At 36.3% G+C, this 22,252-nt stretch overlaps 1 protein-coding gene across 1 annotated transcript in view; it reads right to left on the reverse strand.

The window, feature by feature from the left end:
* The window catches only part of LOC106460088 (fat-like cadherin-related tumor suppressor homolog), a 93,940-nt gene extending 89,220 nt beyond the window's left edge, over positions 1-4,720 (reverse strand). Inside the window, exon 1 of the mRNA XM_022386705.1 lies at positions 1,540-4,720. Within this exon, the coding sequence (XP_022242413.1) occupies positions 1,540-4,720 (3,181 nt within the window). The remainder of the gene's footprint in view (positions 1-1,539) is intronic.
* Positions 4,721-22,252: the final 17,532 nt, after the last annotated feature.

Below are 22,252 nucleotides of genomic sequence, written 5' to 3' on the forward strand. Positions count from 1 at the left end.
GAGCATGTTTGGTGTGACGGGGATTCGAACCCGCGACTCTCAGATTGCAAGTCGAGTGCCCTATCCACCTGGCCATGCCGGGCCGGCAGTAATATACCTATGAAGATTATCACCATAAGACGGTATTTAAATCACATAATCCCTTATACAATGCACAAACGTCTCATGCTTATGATAATGGACCGTTGATTAAGCCGCCAAACTAAATTACACCTATTATTCAGTTTTTAATTAACAGTGAAATGTTCGATATTCTTGTTTAAGTTAGAAGAGTTTCGTGGGGATATCCGATCTCTCCACATGGCTGTAAGACAGGTTCTTAATAAAAAGTTAAAATATATTGGAACCACAACATCAGGTGAACTTCTCACCTGAGTGTTCCCACAGTTTGGAAGACTCAAAATTCCCTAACTAAAATTATCATGTCAAATTAGAGAAATTATTGGTTATTTCACAGAAATGCGCGCAAGTAATTCCATTTCTATACGTAAAATAAAACACCTTTACAATAAAAGCTAGACTCCGCCTGAAAAACGCTATTATTATCTTTCATAATGGATCTTAAAAACTTTCAGTACAACTGGTCTGGAGTATTAAATTATATAACTGCCCTACCCATGTATATTATGCAAAATACTTTAGCATGTGCACCCTGCAATTTTCCTGGCTGAAGATACAAAATTCCCTGAATTTTTTGGTTAGAATTTCTAGATTCCTTGACTCGTGGGAACTCTCTTTGGCATCAGTCCTTCTCGAAACGAAATACGCAAAGTCATGAATTTGTTACCTACGGGATATACGACTCGTTAAGGAGTTATTGGTTCAAGTGAATGAACCCCATATAAGCTCGATGACATAGAGACATACATGTCTGTGTCAACGCAATACTTACATTCCTTTAGGAATTTGAATATTTTTTGTGTCTCAATACATTTGATATAAAATAACTGTGTTACGATGATGTATAATGATGCTGTGACGTTGCAGTTAATAACAGAACGCTCTCTATTTGTGTTATTCCAGTTAAACACTTTCAGTTGACGCTAAATTACACTCATAAAGTCAGTCGATCGTATCTACGTTGAAAAAGTATCTCTTCTAGGTTCAAAGCGTTCGCTGCGTAAAGTTACTGACAGTTTTATTAAAACATTGAAGGTCATAACACAAACCGTCTCTCCCTTTTAGTTATGAAACACTTTTATAACATTTAATTCTAGCTTTGGCTCATCCAAGATTTCTACTCTAGGGTGAAGGAATTAAGGGCAGCGACAAAAGGCGTTTTCTAGATTGATTGAATCGAATCTCACTTAAACGTGGAGCATCCTCTTGTGACATTACAATATTCGTAATTAACACAAAACAGTACGTTAATGTTTTCCCACCAAAACTTTAAAATGTTTTATATCCTAAAACAATGAGAAATGTATATGATGTTTACAAAAGTCTAACAACTTCGTCATACTTTAATAAGATGTGCTATTAAGCATGTAAATGTCATAGTAAACTGTAACGCAAATTTGAAACGATTATTGTACTTACCTTGATCGTCGATTGAGAACATGCCCATCCCATCATCTCCATTGATGAAGTATGTCACTTTGCTATTTAAGCCTCCTGGATCTTCGTCACGAGCGTTCAGCTGTATCACAAAGGTACCCTTTGGTTGGTTCTCTAGTACTTTCCCTTCTTCCGCAAAACTTGGAAACTTGGGTGCGTGTTCGTTTTCGTTCACGTCTTGTACTTCCACAAGCAAAGAAGTGCTCGAGTACAGAGGAGGATCTCCTTCGTCACGTGCAACAACAGTTAAGTTAAAAACTGGTCGACTTTCGAAATCAAGTTTACCTGCCAATCTGACCACGCCCATTTCTGGGTCAATTTGAAATGTGTTAGTGACGTTGCCCTTCAGTTCGTAATGCACTTTCCCTTCCATATCCAGATCAGGATCATGGGCAGAGAGAATCATAATCACAGACCACAATGGCTGGTCTTCTCTGATCTTGGTTTGATAATGGCGCCGACTAAACTTTGGCCGATTGTCATTCACATCCAAAACCCAAATGTTAACCAAAGTAGTAGATGAGAGAGGTTGGGTAATTCCTGTGTCGCACACGCGTATTTTAAGACGATAGTGGTCAATCTTTTCTCGATCAAGTGTTCTATTTATAGTTAGGAGTCCGCTAACTCCGTCAACATGAAAGTCGCGAGTATCTGTGATTAATGAAAAGTGAAGTTGTGCATTAAGGCCTCTGTCCATGTCTGAGGCACGAAGCCAAACAATGCTCGTTCCGATTTTGGAATCCTCCTTAATATGAAAGTCATACGAAGTCTTCTCAAACATGGGAGCATTATCATTAATGTCTTTGACATAAATAATTAGTGTCCTAGAAGCTGACTTTGGGGGCTGACCGAGATCGAAAACTGAAATGTTTAATACGTATTTAGACTTCCTTTCTCTGTCAATGTCCCCCATGACTACAATATTTCCGGAATACATGTCAATTTTAAAACAACCATCTTCATTTCCATTTGAAATAACATAAACTAACTTCCCGTTGTATCCATGGTCACTGTCTTCTGCCACTAGTGTCAAAACAGTGGTACCCAAAAGTACACCCTCACTTACTTCTATCTGATTGGGCAGCTCCCTCAAAAATTGTGGAGCGTGGATATTCTCTACATAACTGGCAAGCGTGGGTTCTGTGACATCATGTTCAGTCTCTTGATTATTATTATTCTTTCCTAATTCCATTTGTTCTTTCATTCTATCGATAACACCCATGTCTCGACACTCTACAAGCGCATCTTTATTATTTGGCTTTCGGTTTCTAATGTCTCCCATTGAACGACTGTGAGCTTCACTTAAAATTTTAATGCGTATAGACATGATGTCAGCAAAATGCTGGCCATCTGTGGCCGAAACATTAACGTACTTCTCTCGAAAATTCTGCTGTGTCAAATCACAGGTTAAAGCTAGGACCCCAGTAATAGTATTCAACTGGAAACAGAAGGCGTCGTCTGGATGTACCATACGATAACTAACGATGCTGCCGGCATCGAAATCTAGAGCTGACAATGTTAGAATTTCTGTTCCTACCGCAGCTTGTCGAAATACGTATCCTTCGCAATCAACTTTTTCAAACTGAGGTCTATGGTCATTCACATCTCTCAAACGGACTCTCACGGAAATTTCGGATTCGCGTGAAATTGGCGAGCCCCAGTCCGACGCACGAACCTTCAACAAGTATTCCCTCCTCATTGTTTCATAATCCAGCACATCTGAAGTCTTAATTTGTCCAGAAAAATGATCTATATTGAATGGAACAGGGTTAACGTTCGCTAAACTATAAGAAACATAACCGTTATCTCCATCGTCCAAGTCTAATGCATTAACAGTGTATACAACACTTCCAATAGGTCTGTTTTCATCAAAGTGGACGGTCACAACTGAAGAAGAATTGAACACAGGATTGTTATCATTGCTGTCTAACACTCTGATGGCTACGGTGGCGGTTCCCTTCTTTCTGTTATATTTAGTTCCCTGTTCAACAACACTAATGAAAAGAGTGTACTTGGATTTTTTTTCACGATCTAAAGGCTTGGCAGTTGCAATCTGTCCTGTTATTGGATTGATATGAAACGTTTCCTTTACATTACCACTGTCGATGGTGTATTTAATTCTGGCTGCCTTGACTCGGCTGTTAGCTTTAACAGTCAGAATTGGCGTGTTTACTGGAGATACCTCTTCTACTTCTACATAGTAGCTAGTCTTTTCAAACACAGGAGGATAATCATTGACATCAGTTACCTTAACAGAAATTACTTCTGTAGACGTCTTTGGTGGAATCCCTTTGTCGGTAGCTTTCAAAGTCAGATTGAAAAAAGTAAGGTCCCTTGTTCGGTCAAACGGCCTAGAACTCTGAATGTAAAAATCATTCGGTGTGTCTCCGCTAGTGACTCGAAAATATCCGTAAGGATCTCCACCAGAAATTTCCAACCTATGAATCTCCCCATTATTACCACTATCAGCGTCGCTAACTCGAATAACGGCGTAAATGTTAGGAATGTGATTTTCCGCTACGGTAGAAAAGTATCTTATGAAGATTTTCGGAGCATAATAATTTGATGGAGTTACGGAAACCTTTAGAGCAGCTATGCTGACTCCAATTATTCGTCCAGTGCGTGGTTTGGGTCCCCGGTCCTGAGTAACAATGGTCAATTCATATTCACTTTTCTTCTCGTAGTTTAAAGGACGAGTTAAATACACAGTGCCCATGGTAGGGTGAATTGCAAACTGAAAGGTGGGATTCTTGAAACTAAAATAAACCTCTCCATTAACACCAATGTCTGAATCATAAACACTAACTTTAGCAATGGTCTGGTATAGCGAGGTGTTCTCGGACACTGTCACATGATACACATCACCGTCAGGGGGGAATAACGGATTTAGGTCGTTTTTATCCAGTATTTTAACATGCACTTCAGTTTTAGTTTTCCTTTTAAATTTTCTAGAATTTTCTTTTATTCTAATTACTGCTTTTACTTTCAAAACATAGTGATCAATGCTTTCTCTGTTAAGAACGTCGCTGTCAGTTCTGGTTCTAATACGCAGAAACCAAAAGTTCCCAACACGAACTTCCTCTGCTTTAAAAACATTTTTTTCATTGCCACCTATAATCTTGTAACTAACAGTTAATAGTGGATCGGAAATAAATAATCCCATTTTTTCGGTAGAAGTAACATAAACTTTTCCAAACACGTTTTCAGAAATCGTTGCATTATAGACTGGTTTGGTAAACCTGTATTTGCTAGAACTTGTTACCACCCTAGCGCTAGTCAAAACAAGACTCAGCAGCCAGAATAACAGCTGAAGATATGACATCTCCACGATCTGCCAGAATTGTACGATCGTGAGTTAGACTATATTACTGGACGATACTAGTAGGCATCTCCACACAAACCTGAAATGAAAAATATACATTATGCTTAAAGATCATTATTTTACATTTATTCAGGTGTTACACATTATAAAAATATATAAAATCTCTATTGTAAATAGCATAATTATATTTGTTTAGTTGGTTTGTTTGGGTGATCGACGCATGGACACAAGAGACTAAACATCCGTATTATAGACTCCTATAGTTCAAGCATTGTTGTCCCTAAATTTGAACTACGTACAAGAGGGAAATAAAGTAGTCGGCAGCCCCGGCCACCTGAAGTGGCTACTTTTAATCGAATAACGGGATTGAATGTCCCTCCTATAATACACCCACAGCTGAAAATGCGAAGAGTGTTTGGTAGTATAATGTCTGAACCCGAGACCCTCGGATCCCCAGTCCGACATTCACAGGGCTACGTTAACACCCCATTTTATTTGGTACTAGCAGAGACCCACAAAACAGTGTCTTTATTGCAACAGTATTTATTTAAGTACAGGATTTTTGGTATAATACAAAATAATTCTAATCTTAGACACTGAAACCTGTAAGTTCACTTGGCTTAGGCCTAACATTAGTTAAGCCTTTATTAAGTACGGTTTGTATTCGATAGAGAGGTAAACTAACACTAATTTGTGTACGTTTGTTATTTAGTTAGGGCTAAACTTTACAATACTTAATACTATAAGTAAATAATATTATAATGATATTATACAAACTAACGTTAGACCTTTTTAAAAATTTTGATAAGTTTTTAATACGTTGTTGTACAAAATATTTACTAAAGTTTATTTTCATCCGTTGATAATGAAGTGCACGCGTATGTGCATATAGATAGTAAGGTGCGAGCGCATTTTCAGGGCGGATAAAAACTGAGTATTATTATAATAGAAAATACGAAAATCAGATTTCTGGGTCCTTTATGTTGGAATACAAAATTGATAAAGCTAGAAAAGTAAAGGAGTTGTCGATATTTTTCCTACGACGAGTTTCTTCTGATATAATAAACTAGTCTGCAAACTGTAAAAATTACAATACCTGCTGAGTTTCAAAGGTTTAAATGGTAATCACAGAAAGATCTAAAACTTCTAATCCTATGAAATCAAAATTAGTTTTGGAAATAGGTCAAGTACATTTAATTTACTACTACAGTGAACATGAGAGCTCGTATTGGAAAACAAAATTTAAAAGACTATTCACACGTACAAGGGGTTGCTAAATGACGCTGCCTTTAATTATTTATCAAATGTGGGCACGGATATGGTAGAACTCTGGATTTTGCGCATGACAATTCGTGTTAGAATGCTTGCGATATAACAAAATATTCCCACACTTCAAACGGTGGGTGCGTGGTAAGAGTGAGAGTCAATCCCTTAGCATGGATAGTTGGTATTGCTGACTAGGTTTCCTTTCCTCTGGTTATTAGTTCAAAATTAGGGACGGTGGCAGATAATCTTAGTAGCTATACCATAAATAAATAAAAAATTAATTACTTTCTCCAGTCATAATATATTTTATCTTTTATGGATCTCCTTATGTATATATTAGTAAACTGGCCACGTTTTGGAAACAAGACTAGCCGATAACTAGTAAGAGACTACTATAATTTCACACGAGGTCAAGATTTATGTAATTTATATACACAAAGATAGAAACTGACTAAATAAAAAAAAAGTTTGTCGATAGCAAGGACTTACTGCAGGAGCGCGATGTTACGAGGCTGGGGGGTCTGGAAACCGTCTAGGATCAAAGAAGCCGAGGACTGTAAGTGATTAGAAAAGCTACAGCAATGGAGGAGTTCATCGCAGCGCATTCTCTACGCATGTCAGAAGATTTGGAGCTTACAGAATTATATGAATCTATATAAATAGGTTCCCCGAATAGAACTCAGAAACAATCTACGAAGCTGTGGGTAAGAATTCACATTAGGAAGGAAGGGGTTTTACCTTTTCTGTAAAAAGAAAACAAAAAGTGAATAGCTCTACCCTCTGTTGTGAGAGTCCCGATACCAACTGGGCCAGGCGTAGACTAGTGGTTACTGTATCTTGTTGCGAATCAATAAAGGGCCAAGGTTTGCGTCGCGATGCCACTGAACACACCCCACACTTTCAGCTGTGAAAGTGCTATAAGTGATAATCAATCCCGTTATTCAGTTCAAACTGCCGGATAAAGTTCACGTGGTAGTGGGTACTATTGACTGGATGTCCCCCCTCTTGTCAGTAGTTCCAATTTAGAGTAGGCTATACCTGGATCCCAGGGGTCTTACAGTTCAGGGGAAGTCAGATCACCAGTTTCCCAGATACAGAAAGTGTATTTACCTTACCATACATATGTATCCCCCCTTAATACTTACGGCAATATACATAACATTTAATAACATTATTTTTTCCAGTGTTATTTAAAAATCTGTAGGGCTAAAGCTCCTCTCCCACAAATTTCTTGTTACACATAAGAAACCAGAAAAAGTAAAAAACAAAAATGCATGTTGACACCCTCCTACTATATATATATATTCTAAGCGAATTTCAATCGATTTCAAATCAGTAAAGTGAATATTTCCAACATAAAAAACGCGAAATTTTGCATTCCCGAGGGAAAATTTTATCCTGTTTATGTAGTCAAAAATGAATAAATAAACTAACAAACATTCGGTAATACATCCAAGCAACTTAGAGTTCATATTTCACATCCCATTGTTCCTTACTGGCATCATTCTTCTTTTCTAGAACCGTTCAAAATTCCGCTCTCTGAACACTGCACCCTGTTGTATACAGCAGTGAAGAAACATCATACTGATCGTTACACAAGTATTGAAATAGACTAGTAGGCGCCCTGGATGCGAATGTAAATTTTACATAGAACCGAAGGATCAGACGGATATAAATGAACAAGTATACAGCTCTAATATAAGGCACATTCAGATAACGCAATTTACTAAAAGCAAAGTTTAGACAGTCTTACACTTTCTTACCTTTAAAAATAGTGAATGAAGAGATAACTCTTTATACATCTTCCTTCTGAAAGAGTACTGTCTATAGTGTAGATTACAGAAGACTGTGTGGAAACATTTATAAATACACGTTTGATAAAATTATGCTACTGATAAGAAACTAATATATTGTCTAATATAGTTGATATCGTGGGAAAACAATACAAGTCTCTGACCACAGTCAGAGCTGCCTGATTGGTTCAGCTTCATCCAGATTGATTAAATCGAACATTTGTAAAAACAGCATTATATTTCTTCGTTGCGACTGGAAGCAGGAGCAGCACAGATTAAACTCCAAGGTACGGAGAGCACATGAAGCTAGAAGCACTGAAAAATAGTATATTAAGAGGGGATTTGTAAATAATATATATATTATGTAGGTGTTGTAGCTGCTTCTCGTCATTAACATATTATGTAGATGTTGTAGCTGCTTCTCGTCATTAACATATTATGTAGATGTTGTAGCTGCTTCTCGTCATTAACATATTATGTAGATGTTGTAGTTGCTTCTCGTCATTAACATATTATGTAGATGTTGTAGTTGCTTCTCGTTATTAACATATTATGTAGATGTTGTAGTTGCTTCTCGTCATTAACATATTATGTAGATGTTGCAGTTGCTTCTCGTCATTAACATATTATGTAGATGTTACAGTTGCTTCTCGTCATTAACATATTATGTAGATGTTACAGTTGTTTCTCGTCATTAACATATTATGTAGATGTTGTAGTTGCTTCTCGTCATTAACATATTATGTAGATGTTGTAGTTGTTTCTCGCCATTAACATATTATGTAGATGTTACAGTTGCTTCTCGTCATTAACATATTATGTAGATGTTGTAGTTTTTTCTCGTCATTAACATATTATGTAGATGTTGTAGTTGTTTCTCATCATTAACATATTATGTAGATGTTGTAGTTGTTTCTCATCATTAACATATTATGTAGATGTTGTAGTTGTTTCTCGTCATTAACATATTATGTAGATGTTACAGTTGCTTCTCGTCATTAACATATTATGTAGATGATACAGTTGCTTCTCGTCATTAACATATTATGTGGATGTTACAGTTGTTTCTCTTCATTAACATATTATGTAGATGTTGTAGTTGTTTCTCGTCATTAACATATTATGTAGATGTTGTAGTTGTTTCTCGTCATTAACATATTATGTAGATGTTGTAGTTGCTTCTCGTCATTAACATATTATGTAGATGTTACAGTTGCTTCTCGTCATTAACATATTATGTAGATGTTTCTCGTCATTAACATATTATGTAGATGTTTCTCGTCATTAACATATTATGTAGATGTTTCTCGTCATTAACATATTATGTAGTTGTTTCTCGTCATTAACATATTATGTAGTTGTTTCTCGTCATTAACATATTATGTAGATGTTTCTCGTCATTAACATATTATGTAGATGTTTCTCGTCATTAACCCGCCCATTTCACTCGCATTTCCGATTCTACACCTCAATGAGTCACATTATATAAATAAAAAGGAAGTTGGTAAATACACTCTATTCTCGTCTTATAATCAACTAGTTCCGATTTTGAAACCAACAGCCAAGATAAAGAATGACAGACTCAACACAACAAATGAATCCGTACCTCATTCCAAAAATAACTACTTAGAAAATCACGGGGTCAAGATTTACTCAATAAATATATATTAAAAGAAGGTTCCCGAGACGAGGAGGTCATGATGCATATAAAACATTCACAAAATACACGCACACTTTATAAATCAACTAATGTTACAAACCTTCCAAAACGTGTCTTTTGTGGGGAACAACGTATTTTTTACTATACAACCGTACGTAGAGTTCTGAATAATTATTCCGGATAAAGTCGGTCATGACACTCAGTTTTTTACACTGAATGTCCTTCCGTTACATCAAATACCTTTTGGAGAACATTTATCATGTACAAACAGAAAAACACATACACACACACTTTGAATAAAACATAATGGGCTACACAATGAGCTATCTGTGCTGTGCCCACCACGGATATTGAAACCCGGTTTCTAGCGTTATAAGTTCACAGACTTACCGCTGCGCCACGATATTTTTTCCTTCAACATCTACACACAATTAAGACTTTAAGTTATAAATGCATAAATTATTCAGGATTATACTAACAATTTAATGTTTCTTGTAAATAACTTATTATTATAATGTGTTTAAACTATGATTTAAGTATTTAAAGTTTGTAATATCTTTTACAGTAAACGACTATTTACAATCTGATGTTTCCCATCTTTCTGATATTTCACATTTGAATTTGGTGCCATAAGCAATTGCTGTATTCAAATAATTTGTTACTTGGATATTTTAGTGTTTGCTATACAAGTGTTCCTAACCTGACTGTACGTACAACCTATTGAACTGGCTACATTTTAATCGCTTAAATTTAAGCATAACATCAGCGTTTCTGATTCTATGTCATTCACTGAATGATCAACATATTACTGAAACCTCCACATTTTAACTTTAGAAATTTATTAGTAACAGGAATAAAAACTGGAAACCAGTCTGTTCTGATGAAAATATTAAGGAATACGTACTTTACTTAGTATTGGTCACCGCTTGTTAGCTAATCTAACGTTGAGTATTCTTTTAAAAAAATGTTAAGAGTAATAAAGACTGATGAAAGCAAAAAGTGTTTTACAGTTCTTGGTAATTAATAGAACCAGCTATCGTGCTCACAACAGTAAGTAACGAAATAAATTCAAAAAAAGCTTTAAAGCAAGGAAGCCAGACAATGTGTGTGTGTGTACACAGACAGACAAAGTTTCATTGATTAACAATCTATCACCGATCTAAATGGTTGGTGAGAGATATATATGACAGAAGAGTGACGTTTTTAGCTCATTAATATGCATCGTACTAACTAATGTGAACAAATACATTTCATATCACACGTGGAAATTAAAAACAGCTAGCCATCAGTGGACTCCCCACCCCCACCCCGGCCAGTAGCTATTGTTATTCGTTTGTTTTAGTGTTGTTTAATACGATGTATGCGTCTTGTGTTTTTCCTTTGCATAGAAACCAAATTTCTGTTTGTTTGTTTTGAATTTCGCGCAAAGCTACACGAGGGCTATCTACGCTAGCCGTCCCTAATTTAGCAGTATAAGACTAGAGGGAAGGCAGCTAGTCATCACCACCCACCGCCAACTCTTGGGCTACTCTTTTACCAACGAACAGTGGGATTGACCGTCACATTATAACGCCCCCACGGCTAAAAGGGGCAAGCATGTTTGGTGTGAGGGGGGTTTCGAACCCGCAGATTGCGAGTCGAGCGCCCTAACCACCTGGCCGTGCCGGGCCTTCTAAGTAGTGACCTTAACTTTTAAAGTTTTAGCACAATATAAAAACTCTTCTTCCCCAGCCCCAAATGAATTATCCTGTAGAGTTTGGGTAAAATCTGTTTAGAACTTCACATATTGTACGCAAGGTACATAGATTTATACAAAATTTACGGACGGAAACATTGCTATATCCCCTCGAACCTATTCCGTTGTGGATAATAAAAAGGGAAAACAGGAAACGTGATCGTGGCTACTGCGACGTGTCCTGCTTCAGTAGGTTATTGGTCACTACGTCCCACTGAGACTTATATGAACACCGAAAACTGGTAACTGACCAACTAAGTGATGGAGGTCTTAAATATCAAACACAACTATTATTATAAAATCAATACAGAAAGTGGTTATATTTTTATTCTTTTACTGAGAAATTTCTAAATGTTCAGGGATAACTATCAAATTCCAGAAGTTCGCAGAAGGAGTTTAACCTGTAAATATAAAAACAAGAGGACCTTTGATGGCAATCTACTTTTATAGTATTTGAAACACACGCACACACAAAGGATGTGTACTGAAACTGGTCCAATGATTTATTTGTTTGTTTGTTTACAATGTTTTCTGCAAAGCTACACAAAGATTATATGTGTATAGCCGTATGATAAACTACAGAAGGAATCTGATCAAAATTCAGGACAACCAGACACCGGACGTTTAGACACCTACAAAAATGACGAAGTAGGACATTTAGACACCACTTGTTTATTATGAAATAAAAACAATAATTACAACAGATATGTTCCATGTGCAACATTATATAAGCAAAGCATATAAATGACCTATATATATCTAGGCCTAATACGTTACCAGTGTAATTTACTTCAGTATATGATAACATATAAAACTTTTGGCTATTGTTGTACCTAGCGGGGATCCCATTTATCTGGTCATAAATGACGTCATTAAACAGGAAATGGTTTAGGTGTCTAATTGTCCGGTTACCAGCTGGTCAACAGCACTCATCGCCAATGCTTAAGTTACACTTGTCTGACAAAATAATGAAATCTAACAGCCACTCTTATAACACACCCTATTTCCAAAGTGCGTAACGAGTTTTTACGTCGACTGGAAACGAACCGCGAACCATTGGACTCACAATCCTGGCACGCTAACATTGGGCCATACCCAGCGCGGTATGTGCTTAATGTTAACCGCTCCAGTGTAGGGCCATATTGTGTGTCTCTTGAATGTTACACAAGTCTATACGAGAACTCTCTGCTCTGTTTGTTCCTAATTTTGAAGTGAGAGCGAAGGCAGCAATCAACACCACCCATTTGCAACTCTTGGGCTACTCGTGTCAGACCGAACAGTGGGATTTGACCGTCACTCTTATAACATAACCACGGCTCCAAAGAGCAGAGCATGTTCTTTGTTTAATCCATTTCTTTTCTACTGTTAAGTAGACGCTAACCACTTAGATCCTCAGTTCAGCACGCTGACCATCAAGCCACGCTCGGCTCAGAGTGACGTATCACATAGCCTCACACAGAGAAATTTTTGTACATTAGTAATGGCAGTGTTAACCAAATGCTGTTTCTGAACTGTAATCCTTATTCAATGAGATAAACTCAAATAATAAGCCTAGAATAAAAAAGAAAGGAACAATAACATAAACCAGCAAATAGGTTGAGTATCGAACATCAATAAACATCCTTTTATTCCATCATCTTGCTGTTGAGGTCATCTTCAACGTCATTTTACTTGCAGCGGTTACCATCCGGCCTCTAGTCCACAAGTTAACAGCGAACACCCTACCATTCTTTGTTAATTAGTTGCCCTCTTCAAAGTCTTTTTATTTTCTTAGGTAGATGTTTTTGGTGTTTAAACAAGAGCAAGATGTCATCTCCAACCACTCAAACTTCTGTCCAACGTTTCTTGGAATTTAAGTAGTTTAACCAGTCAAATTATGCGTGGGCACAGGCAGGTATGTCACATTCGAGTGTAGCACAAAAAAACAGAGAACCTTAAGCATCAGTAACTCCAAGACTGCAGTACTTTTCCTTTCAATACCACTTTTATTTACGCTTAGCCACATTGGACCAATGCATGTATTGTATATAAATATGCGATAAAATAGCACGTGACAACGTGCATAGTATATGAAGTTACTTTAATCGTGGTGATGTGGTTGTTAGTAATTTGCTTGGGAATATCATGAAAGAAACGTGCATTTTGAGGTCTATAATTGGTAACCGGACAATTAGACATCTATACAACGAGAAAGTAGGACATTTACACACCTAGTAATTTTAGAGGGGTGTCAAAACTTTTAAAACTTCGCAACATATTTAAAATACGTATAATGTACATAATATATATAATGGAGAAAATTTAAACTGGTAATATAGTTGTCCAAGATCTATACAGTTTTTTATGCTATCACATACTGAAGTAAATTACACTGGTAATGTATTAGGCCTATATATATACAGGTCTTTTATATGGTTATACTTTTATAATATTGTACATGGAACATATCTGTTGTAATTATTGTTTTATTTTATAAGAAACAAGTGGTGTGTAAATGTCCTACTTCGTCATTTTTTTAAGTGTCTAGTTGTCCTGCATTCCTTTAAACACACACACACACACCTAGAGATCATTGAACAGACATACATCTTGTAAATTAGATTCCTATGTTTTATTAACAAACAAACAAATTAAACGCTTATAACACAAATCTATAAAATATGAAAAGACGTAACCTGTTAGATTAACGTAGACTGGCAGGAAACACTGATATAAATCACTAACACTTAAGTCTGGCAGCATCAAAAGTCGTTATCTTCCTGAGCTCGGAACGACGTCGGTTAACGACTTTACTAATCTGAAGGTCATATATATATATATATATATATATATATATGACACACACAACGAATTTCAGTAACTTGCTGTAAAACAACACTAAAATCGCTTTGCCGAATCATAAGGGCTAAATCACGTAATACCACAGTGTCAAAATAAATCTAAAACGTGATCTACAAAAACAGCTTCGTGAGACGTGATGCAGTCATTAGAAGGACAAGGGTGGACAGGTAAGAGGTGGGGTGTACAAGAGATGTTGATAAATGAAGGTTTTTTGTGTTTTTAACTTGCTGCACGAACATGAGACGTTACACGTATTATATATACTTCATGAACTTTTACAGACGTTACACGTGCTACTTGCACATGACAGATCTGTCCGATTATTATTGTGGTCCTTATTTTGTTGTTGTTTCATTAAAAGAAACGCCTTGCCAACGGTTGCTGAAGGCAATAATCGGCAGTTTATGTTGTGAGCTGGAGCACCCCCACATCTGCCCCTAATTAATTTTGATTTTAAATTCAATACATACGTGAGGTTTGAGACAAACATTCAATAAATAGTCGAAGTGTCCTTTCCGATGTGGGGTAGGAACCCATCAAGACTCATTTTATTGTTTCCGCCCCGGGGCTTGCATCGTGAAGAAACAAAGTCGAAATGGACAGCAACTGTCTAGTCCAGGGAGTTGCCTGCAGAGAAAGTCTTGAAGGGCTAATCTACAAAAGCTACACAATGGGTTATGTGTGCTCTGCCCACAACGGGTATCAAAACCCGGTTTCTAGTAATGTAAGTTCACAGACATGGTGCTGTGACACTGGGGGGCAAGGTTGAAAGGACGACGTTTCGAAATAACGTCTTCAGGATTAGTCCTCCAAGACTTAGCAGTCGCTGCCCATTACAACTTTGTTCATCGTGAAAACTGCCTGAATCATCTATAAAGGAAAAATCTGCAATGTGTTTTTTATTTTCTGTAGAATGTATACGACGCCACCTTTTTCATAGTCTGGCTATTTTAATTAAATCATTATTTTACGGAAAGTATGTAGGAACTTAATATTACGCTCTCTCTCTCTTTAGATGCTAAAACTAACGTATCACTGGCTCCTAAAGAGAAGGAAGAGAAGTATTTATCCGCGTGCTCAAGTGTTTGGCAAGAACAAGAATCGAACCATTCAGAATACCATGATTAAAAAACAAGTTCAATTAACTAAATAAATATTAACTTAATTGATTGAGTACTGGCCAGTTGTCATAGCAAACAGAGGTTTTATTTTCCTAAAAGCTGTAGGCATATACAGGGTGAGACTAAAAATCTTTACATTCACTCATCTTTACTAATGACAAAGTATATCCACAAATTTAGAAACGTTATTTTTGGTTCTCTAGTGATAAATAAGAACGCATGTTTACGCACAGAGACGGAAACTTTAACTTTGACAACATGCGTTACAACAAATATTTGAAATGCTGGACAATTCCTCGTTGTTGTTGTTTTTATAGCCAAAGTAAGACACGAGCACTTGTTAACAGAAAGAAGTATTTTGTATAATACCAAATAATCTGGCTCAAATTAATAATAATAATAATAATTAAGTTCGAGTTTAAAGATGTTACTTCAAATACATATCACCATAATAAAAATGTATTCACCGAAAACCCACTTGTACCAGCGTAAGCAAACCCGTATCCAGGAGGAGTTTGGGTGATGCGAACTCCCACCGGAGTTCCGCCCGCCTATTAACATTTATTTTTTTCCTTTCCCTGATCATGGCCTCTCATTATATGATTGCTTTTCTAACACTGTGCATACAGTGGAAATAGCATTTTCATACTTATCAGAGGAAGTTAGAAATGTTTATTTGCAGTGATACTAAAGGAACCATTACATATTTCGGAAATGTTTTTTCGTCCCTAGGCACTAAAGTTGCACATGAAACGAGTACCACTCTGGATCAGAAAGATCCTTCCCCCACTTCCATACCTACCTAACTTGATAAGGCTTGTGCTACACTTTTGTTTTCCAGACCTGGCTATGGGCTTGATAAGGCTTGGGCTATACCCATTGTTTTTTCCAGAAAACTAGTTAACCTTCCTGGTTTTGACGTTATTTGTAAAGAAAAAAAAAACCCTCACAGTCGTCGAGGTAAAAACAGAAACGAATGGAAAGAACATTTAGTGGAGTTCAGCACAAAGAGTTTTTTGTTTGTTTTGTTTTTTAATATTCAATTTCACACTTGGGTGGCTGCGATACATACGCTGTAGGTTGAGTAGTATCTTCAAAGACTCGTCAGTGTGATACATAAGCTATTAGGTGATTGGTATCTTTACAGACTCGTCAGTCTGAAACATAAGCAATAAGGTGATTGGTATCTTTACAGACTCGTCAGTGTGATACATAAGCTATTAGGTGATTGGTATCTTCAAAGACTCGTCAGTGTGATACATAAGCTAATCCACTTTATACACTCAGTATGATGTTATACATAACAACAGTGTCTTGAAGTGTGTAAAGAACGACGTACGTGGAAGTTCTTACATTTACTTATTTTACTAAAAACGTAATTAACTGTTCTTGATCTAAGACTATTCGTATAATTTTTGTGTGCAACTGGATATAGAATTAGGTGTGCTAATTCAGTGGAACACACGCTGTCTTCTTCTAGAGAGGGTAATGAATAGACAGTTTTGGTTGTTTTTTCAATTGGAAATTGTTGAACGTCTCAGTGAAATAAAAAAAAATCTATTACTTTAACACAAATTTCTACAGAATCTATATATTGTCAAAATTTTATTTTTCATTGTTTTTGGTTTCTTCCAAAGTCTATAACTATATAGAGGTGTAATGCTGTTGTATAAAGGTCATCAATTTAGCCGTTTTCTAGCCACAACATTTTGGGTTGGCTGTGGTCACTATAAATTCATTTGTGCGATAGCACTAATGTTATGTTTGTCCAAAAATAACGATCACGACTAGTTCCAAATACAGTGTAAGTTTCTCCAAGTAAATAATTTTGGATCAGGTCAGTTATAGAAGAACTTTAAGTGTGGCAAAATATATAACAGCTTTCAAAATGTTACTGAGGACCTCCTCTGCACCTAATACAAAGCGGTCTCTAGCCCATGATGTTTGGATAATAAGAAACGAGTTTAGTGTTTTCCATTATGCGGCAAGTGGCTGTAAAAAGCCGCCTAAAAAACAAACAATAAAAAACTGCACGATCTGATCAGTGAAATTTGATTCGTCTGTTGTTAAGCGCTATAGGCTACAATATGTGCTGTGCCCACCGCGGGTACTGAAACCCGATTTTTAGCGTTATAAGCCCTCAGACTTATCACCGAGTCATAATTATAAGTGAGATATTTCCAGTTTTAAACGCCAAAACAAACATTAAAATTTAAATGTAACTTAAGTGAGATTATTTATTTTTTGTTGTTGTTAAAGAACACAAAAGACGTTGGAAATGTCGCATCATTTGGCACGTGGAATGGGGTACGGCAGACGCCTTGAGAATGTCTGTATTTGTCTCTCTATTAGCGTTCTTTAAATATTATTTTGAAGCGTTAACTAGCAAATGCTTTTTCGACATCTACCGACGAAGAGACTAGCTAGCTCTTATTTCTTGGATTATACATCCTACTCAAAACAAAAAAAAAAAAAACACTGATTAACTCCTAAAACGACAGTCTCTCTCCTACACCACAAATTTTGCCTCTATAAAAAGAAATCGTCTTCATTGGGTAACTCTAATCACAGTAGAATGAATATCTGGATTATTTTAAAAAATAAGTTTGGAACACAACTACCTAGAACTCCGAAACCAACCAAATACATTTTATATATTTGAAGTGAACGTTGTTTATTTTATTTATTCTCAGTACAAAGCCTTCATCTAGATGTAGAGGACAACGAGCCTGATGAATTATTCATCATAACCGTCTCAGACTTCTTAGCAAATCTTCTGGACCAGAGCGACTTCTGGAGAAAATTGACATTGCTCAACTTTATGACACGTTGAGTAATTTACTTGACGCGTGTCAAAGTAAATTACTTTCCTTAAACAATCTCCAAGTTCATTCTTAGAGGAAATAATGTTAATTAGTTGAGTAATTTAAAGTTCTGTTTTAAGTGCAAGTGGAAAAATCCGTTTGTTTTTTTCTTAAAGATTGGAATTCATAACTGCACAAAATAATCATGTACCACAGGCATTAGATTTGTATGTGTGTGTGTGTGATTTACGTTTCAGATTCCTAAAACCATTATGTTATTTCGTATATATAAATACTCTAACATAAAGTTTAACTTAGGTTAACGATAGGTTCAGGTTTGTGTTCCATGTAACCTGCTAATCACATGGAACAATATACCATTTGTAAGTCGTACTTGTAAAACAGCCCCATTCTTAAGAAATCAAAGTAGTGGTAGTACACAAAAATGGAAGTTGGCTGACTAAATCATGATAACACGAACAAGCACGTGCTTTTGTCAATTCATTTAATTCGGAATCCCCCCCCCTCCAGTGGCACAGCGGCATGTCTGCAGATTTACAACGCTAAAAATCGGGTTACGATACCCGTGGTGAGAAGAACACACATAGCCCATTGTGTAGCTTTGTGTTTAATTACAAACTAATAATTCGGAATATGTTAAACACTTAGTTTGGAGATTTTAACCCTACAGAACAAGCGATGGGATCCACGTACACATCAACACAATTTTCTAAATTACTCTTGCATCAAATTACTTGTGAATTAATGATTTTCTTGGTGGCAGGATCCCTAATACCATACAAGTCAAGCAAAAGAATGTAAAGAAGAATACTGTCAATACTGCAGTTAATCCCAATAATTACTGTCTGGGCTCCCTGTGCATTTACATAGAATATGGGTGATTTCAGTGGTTTTGGGCAATCTTTTAAATTCTGTGTTTGTTATAACAGACAAAAAAAGAGATTCTCAATATGGTGCAATAGGAGGACACCACCGATAATGAAAAAAATTAAATTGTTATTGTTTTAAAGGTTTAAACATTTTTCATTATTCAAGAAAAGATCGTGCAGCTGAAATTCTTAGATTTTACAGTAACTACGTTTAAATGAAAATGAATGAAACAAATGAATCCTATATAGAAAGCCACGAATTAGAAAATTACATTTAATTTCTATCTCTTGAATGTTACGTGTACACATATTCAAAAACTATCTATTACACAACTATTTCAAATAGGACCCGGCATGGCCAGGTGGTTAAGGCGCTTGACTCGCAGTCTGCGGGTCGTGGGTTCGAATCCCCGTCACACCAAACATGCTCGCCCTTTCAGCTGTGGGGGTGTTATAATGTGCAGTCAATTCCACTATTAGTTGGTAAAAGAGTAGCCCAAGAGTTGGCTGTGGGTGGTGATGACTAGCTGTCTTCCCTCTAGTCTTACACTGCTAAATTAGGGACGGTTAGCGCAGATAGCCCTCGTGTAGCTTTGCGCGAAATTCAAAACAAACTATTAAAAATTCCTTGGTTCACGGTGGGTGTTTTTCACCCACACTGACATCATGTGTTTCACGGTGAGTCAGACTTACGACGCTAAAATATGGGATTCGATTCCCTGTGTAGTTTTTCGCTAAAACGATAACCTATTGACTTAATGTACACTGAAGAAACTACTACAATAAACAATATAATCAGTAAACCGATAGCTACATAATAGTTGAATGACAAATATTTGTCCTAACTAATTACGTTTACCTATTTTTTGTATAGTTGGCGTTAGAAAATGCGAAAATATAACATGCAATTAATAATTAACTAATGTTGAGGAATTGCCATCACATTTTAAAGCCATTTAATTTTAGTTTTCTTAATTGTGAATTATTCATTATGTTGGCATAGACAAATGTCTACGCTTAAATGATTTCTGAACACGAGAAAATATTTGAAGGTCAGAAGTAGTTTGTTAGATAACTTGAAAAACTAAATACTGGATAAGAAAGCATGTAAAGACGAACTGCTCAGTGTAGTTGTTTGTCGATGTGCGCAAAGCTGCACCACGGGCTAACTGGATTGTGCCCACCACAGAGATCAAACCACACATTTTAGCGTTATAAGCCTTCAAACTTAATGCCAAGTCACTGATTAAATACCTAAGTTTTTATTCACCACTGTGACAAGTGGTTAATCGATTAATAGGTTGGATTTCATTTATTTATTTTTAGAATCTTAAACAGCTTGTCTGCTGAATAATTCAGAGGGATGAATCTAAATCAAGCACAGCGAATTTCGGAACTTAAAACCACAAAGTTATTCACAGTTTTACGTATGCTTTGTCGCATCTTAATCTGTCCGTTTATATGAAGGCAAAAGACTTAAATGTGTGTGTGTGTACGTTAGCAAAATCACCCGGGCTTAAAAAACGTAATGCCATGAATACTGTTTTGAGCCGAATTTTTTAAAGTTCACTTAAGAATTGAGAAAAACAATAAAAACACACCAGCTCAAAGTTCAATTTTCCATTTCAACAGTGGAAACACTTTCCTCACATTAAAGTTGCTCTTCAGCCAACAACCACCCGATTTTTTAACGCAGAAACGTTTGTATTACCTTTTATTTCAACCGTCTAAATACCGTGGATTTATATATAAAGCAAGAAGTTTGATAGAATACTGCGATAATCCAAGAATTAAAAAACATCGATTCATTACTGGTCGAAGATCAACTTCAATGGTGCGAAAGCGCCCCCACTGTTGGAATAAACGTTTATACTTGAGCTTCAATCTATATTTTACTATACACACACACACACTATAGGAGAATTTCGTTAAAAATAAAAAGAATCGGAGAAGAAAATTATTTAATTGCTTACTGTACTCTCAATGTTAGTTCAGTTACACGAGAAAATCTAACCCTAAGTCATTAGCCCTACCATACACTAAGAAAGAATATAAACAGATCTGGACTCTATACGTTTGACTATAATTACGAACTCAGTCCAATGGCTAAAAGTTTTCCCAACTCGTACAACTTCTCTCGGATATTGGTTTGATTCTGCTACGCCTAATTGAAGTTTTCTATCAAGTTTTAAAGCTTATACTTTTGTTTGCCACTCCCACACTCGCTCCTCACTACTACACATTTCTTTTTTGATTTCACCGACATTCTCCCTTCTCTTATTCTCCTCCCTCAAAATAATTTCATATAACTCTTCTCTTGCCCTCCTCTTTGCCATCCTGTTTCACTTTTATATTTTTCTTCAGTTTTTTTTCCCATTTCCTTTTATATTATTGTGTTTCTTTCGTGCCACGTAATTTTTCTCCTCCAACACTTTTTCTTGTCCTATTTAGTTATCTTTCACACTCCACCTCACTGCTTCCTTGCCATTTCTCTATCTTTTTTGTTATTCCACCATACACCTATTTCTGTGCGGCTCTTCCCTTTGCTTTTGCCACCCTCTGAATATTCTTTATTTCAGCTCTATTTTTACTCAGCTTTTATTCTTTATAACTTTGTGTGCATCTTTTCGGGCCGTTGTAGACGTGTATTTTATCTCAAACTTTTTTCCTGTCAGTCGTTTCTTTTCTATATATTCTATGTCCAGTTGCTTAATTTTACTTCCCTTTGAGAACATTCCTGCCATCTATCTTCTTTCTCATTTCTTTTTTCAATAGAGCTGTGCTCATACGTGAATTTAGTATTCTTACGCGGCTGCAGGGGGTGCTCTCGATTTTGAAAATGACACAGAGTTGGGAAGAAGTAAACGGTGTGATTCCTGAGGTTAACGCAGAAATTCACTTTCAACACACCGTTTGATTTTTGATTGAAATACAATTGTGACAGAAAAAAAAAGGTTTATTACCAAAGGTGGAAATAGTTGAAAAAGTACAAAACACAATTCTATATAGTCGAAGTGAAAAATATGGTTACATATTGTCGCAGTTGCTGTGTGCACACAAGCAACCAACTGTTGTCCAGTTCAACCACATAAGGTAAATATTGTAGCTGGAGATTTCAGATCAATATCGGAATCTTTATGTTGTCTCTGTATCATGATGTGTCTTGCTTTCTTCTAAGTTTATAACTACGAGATATTGTAATTTCTAGTCTCAGATTATCTTCAAACAGTTTCCACGTAGGTCCATCAGTTTTAGACCATATT

This window comes from Limulus polyphemus, unplaced genomic scaffold, assembly GCF_000517525.1.
Source record: "Limulus polyphemus unplaced genomic scaffold, Limulus_polyphemus-2.1.2 Scaffold705, whole genome shotgun sequence".
NCBI lineage: Eukaryota > Metazoa > Arthropoda > Merostomata > Xiphosura > Limulidae > Limulus > Limulus polyphemus.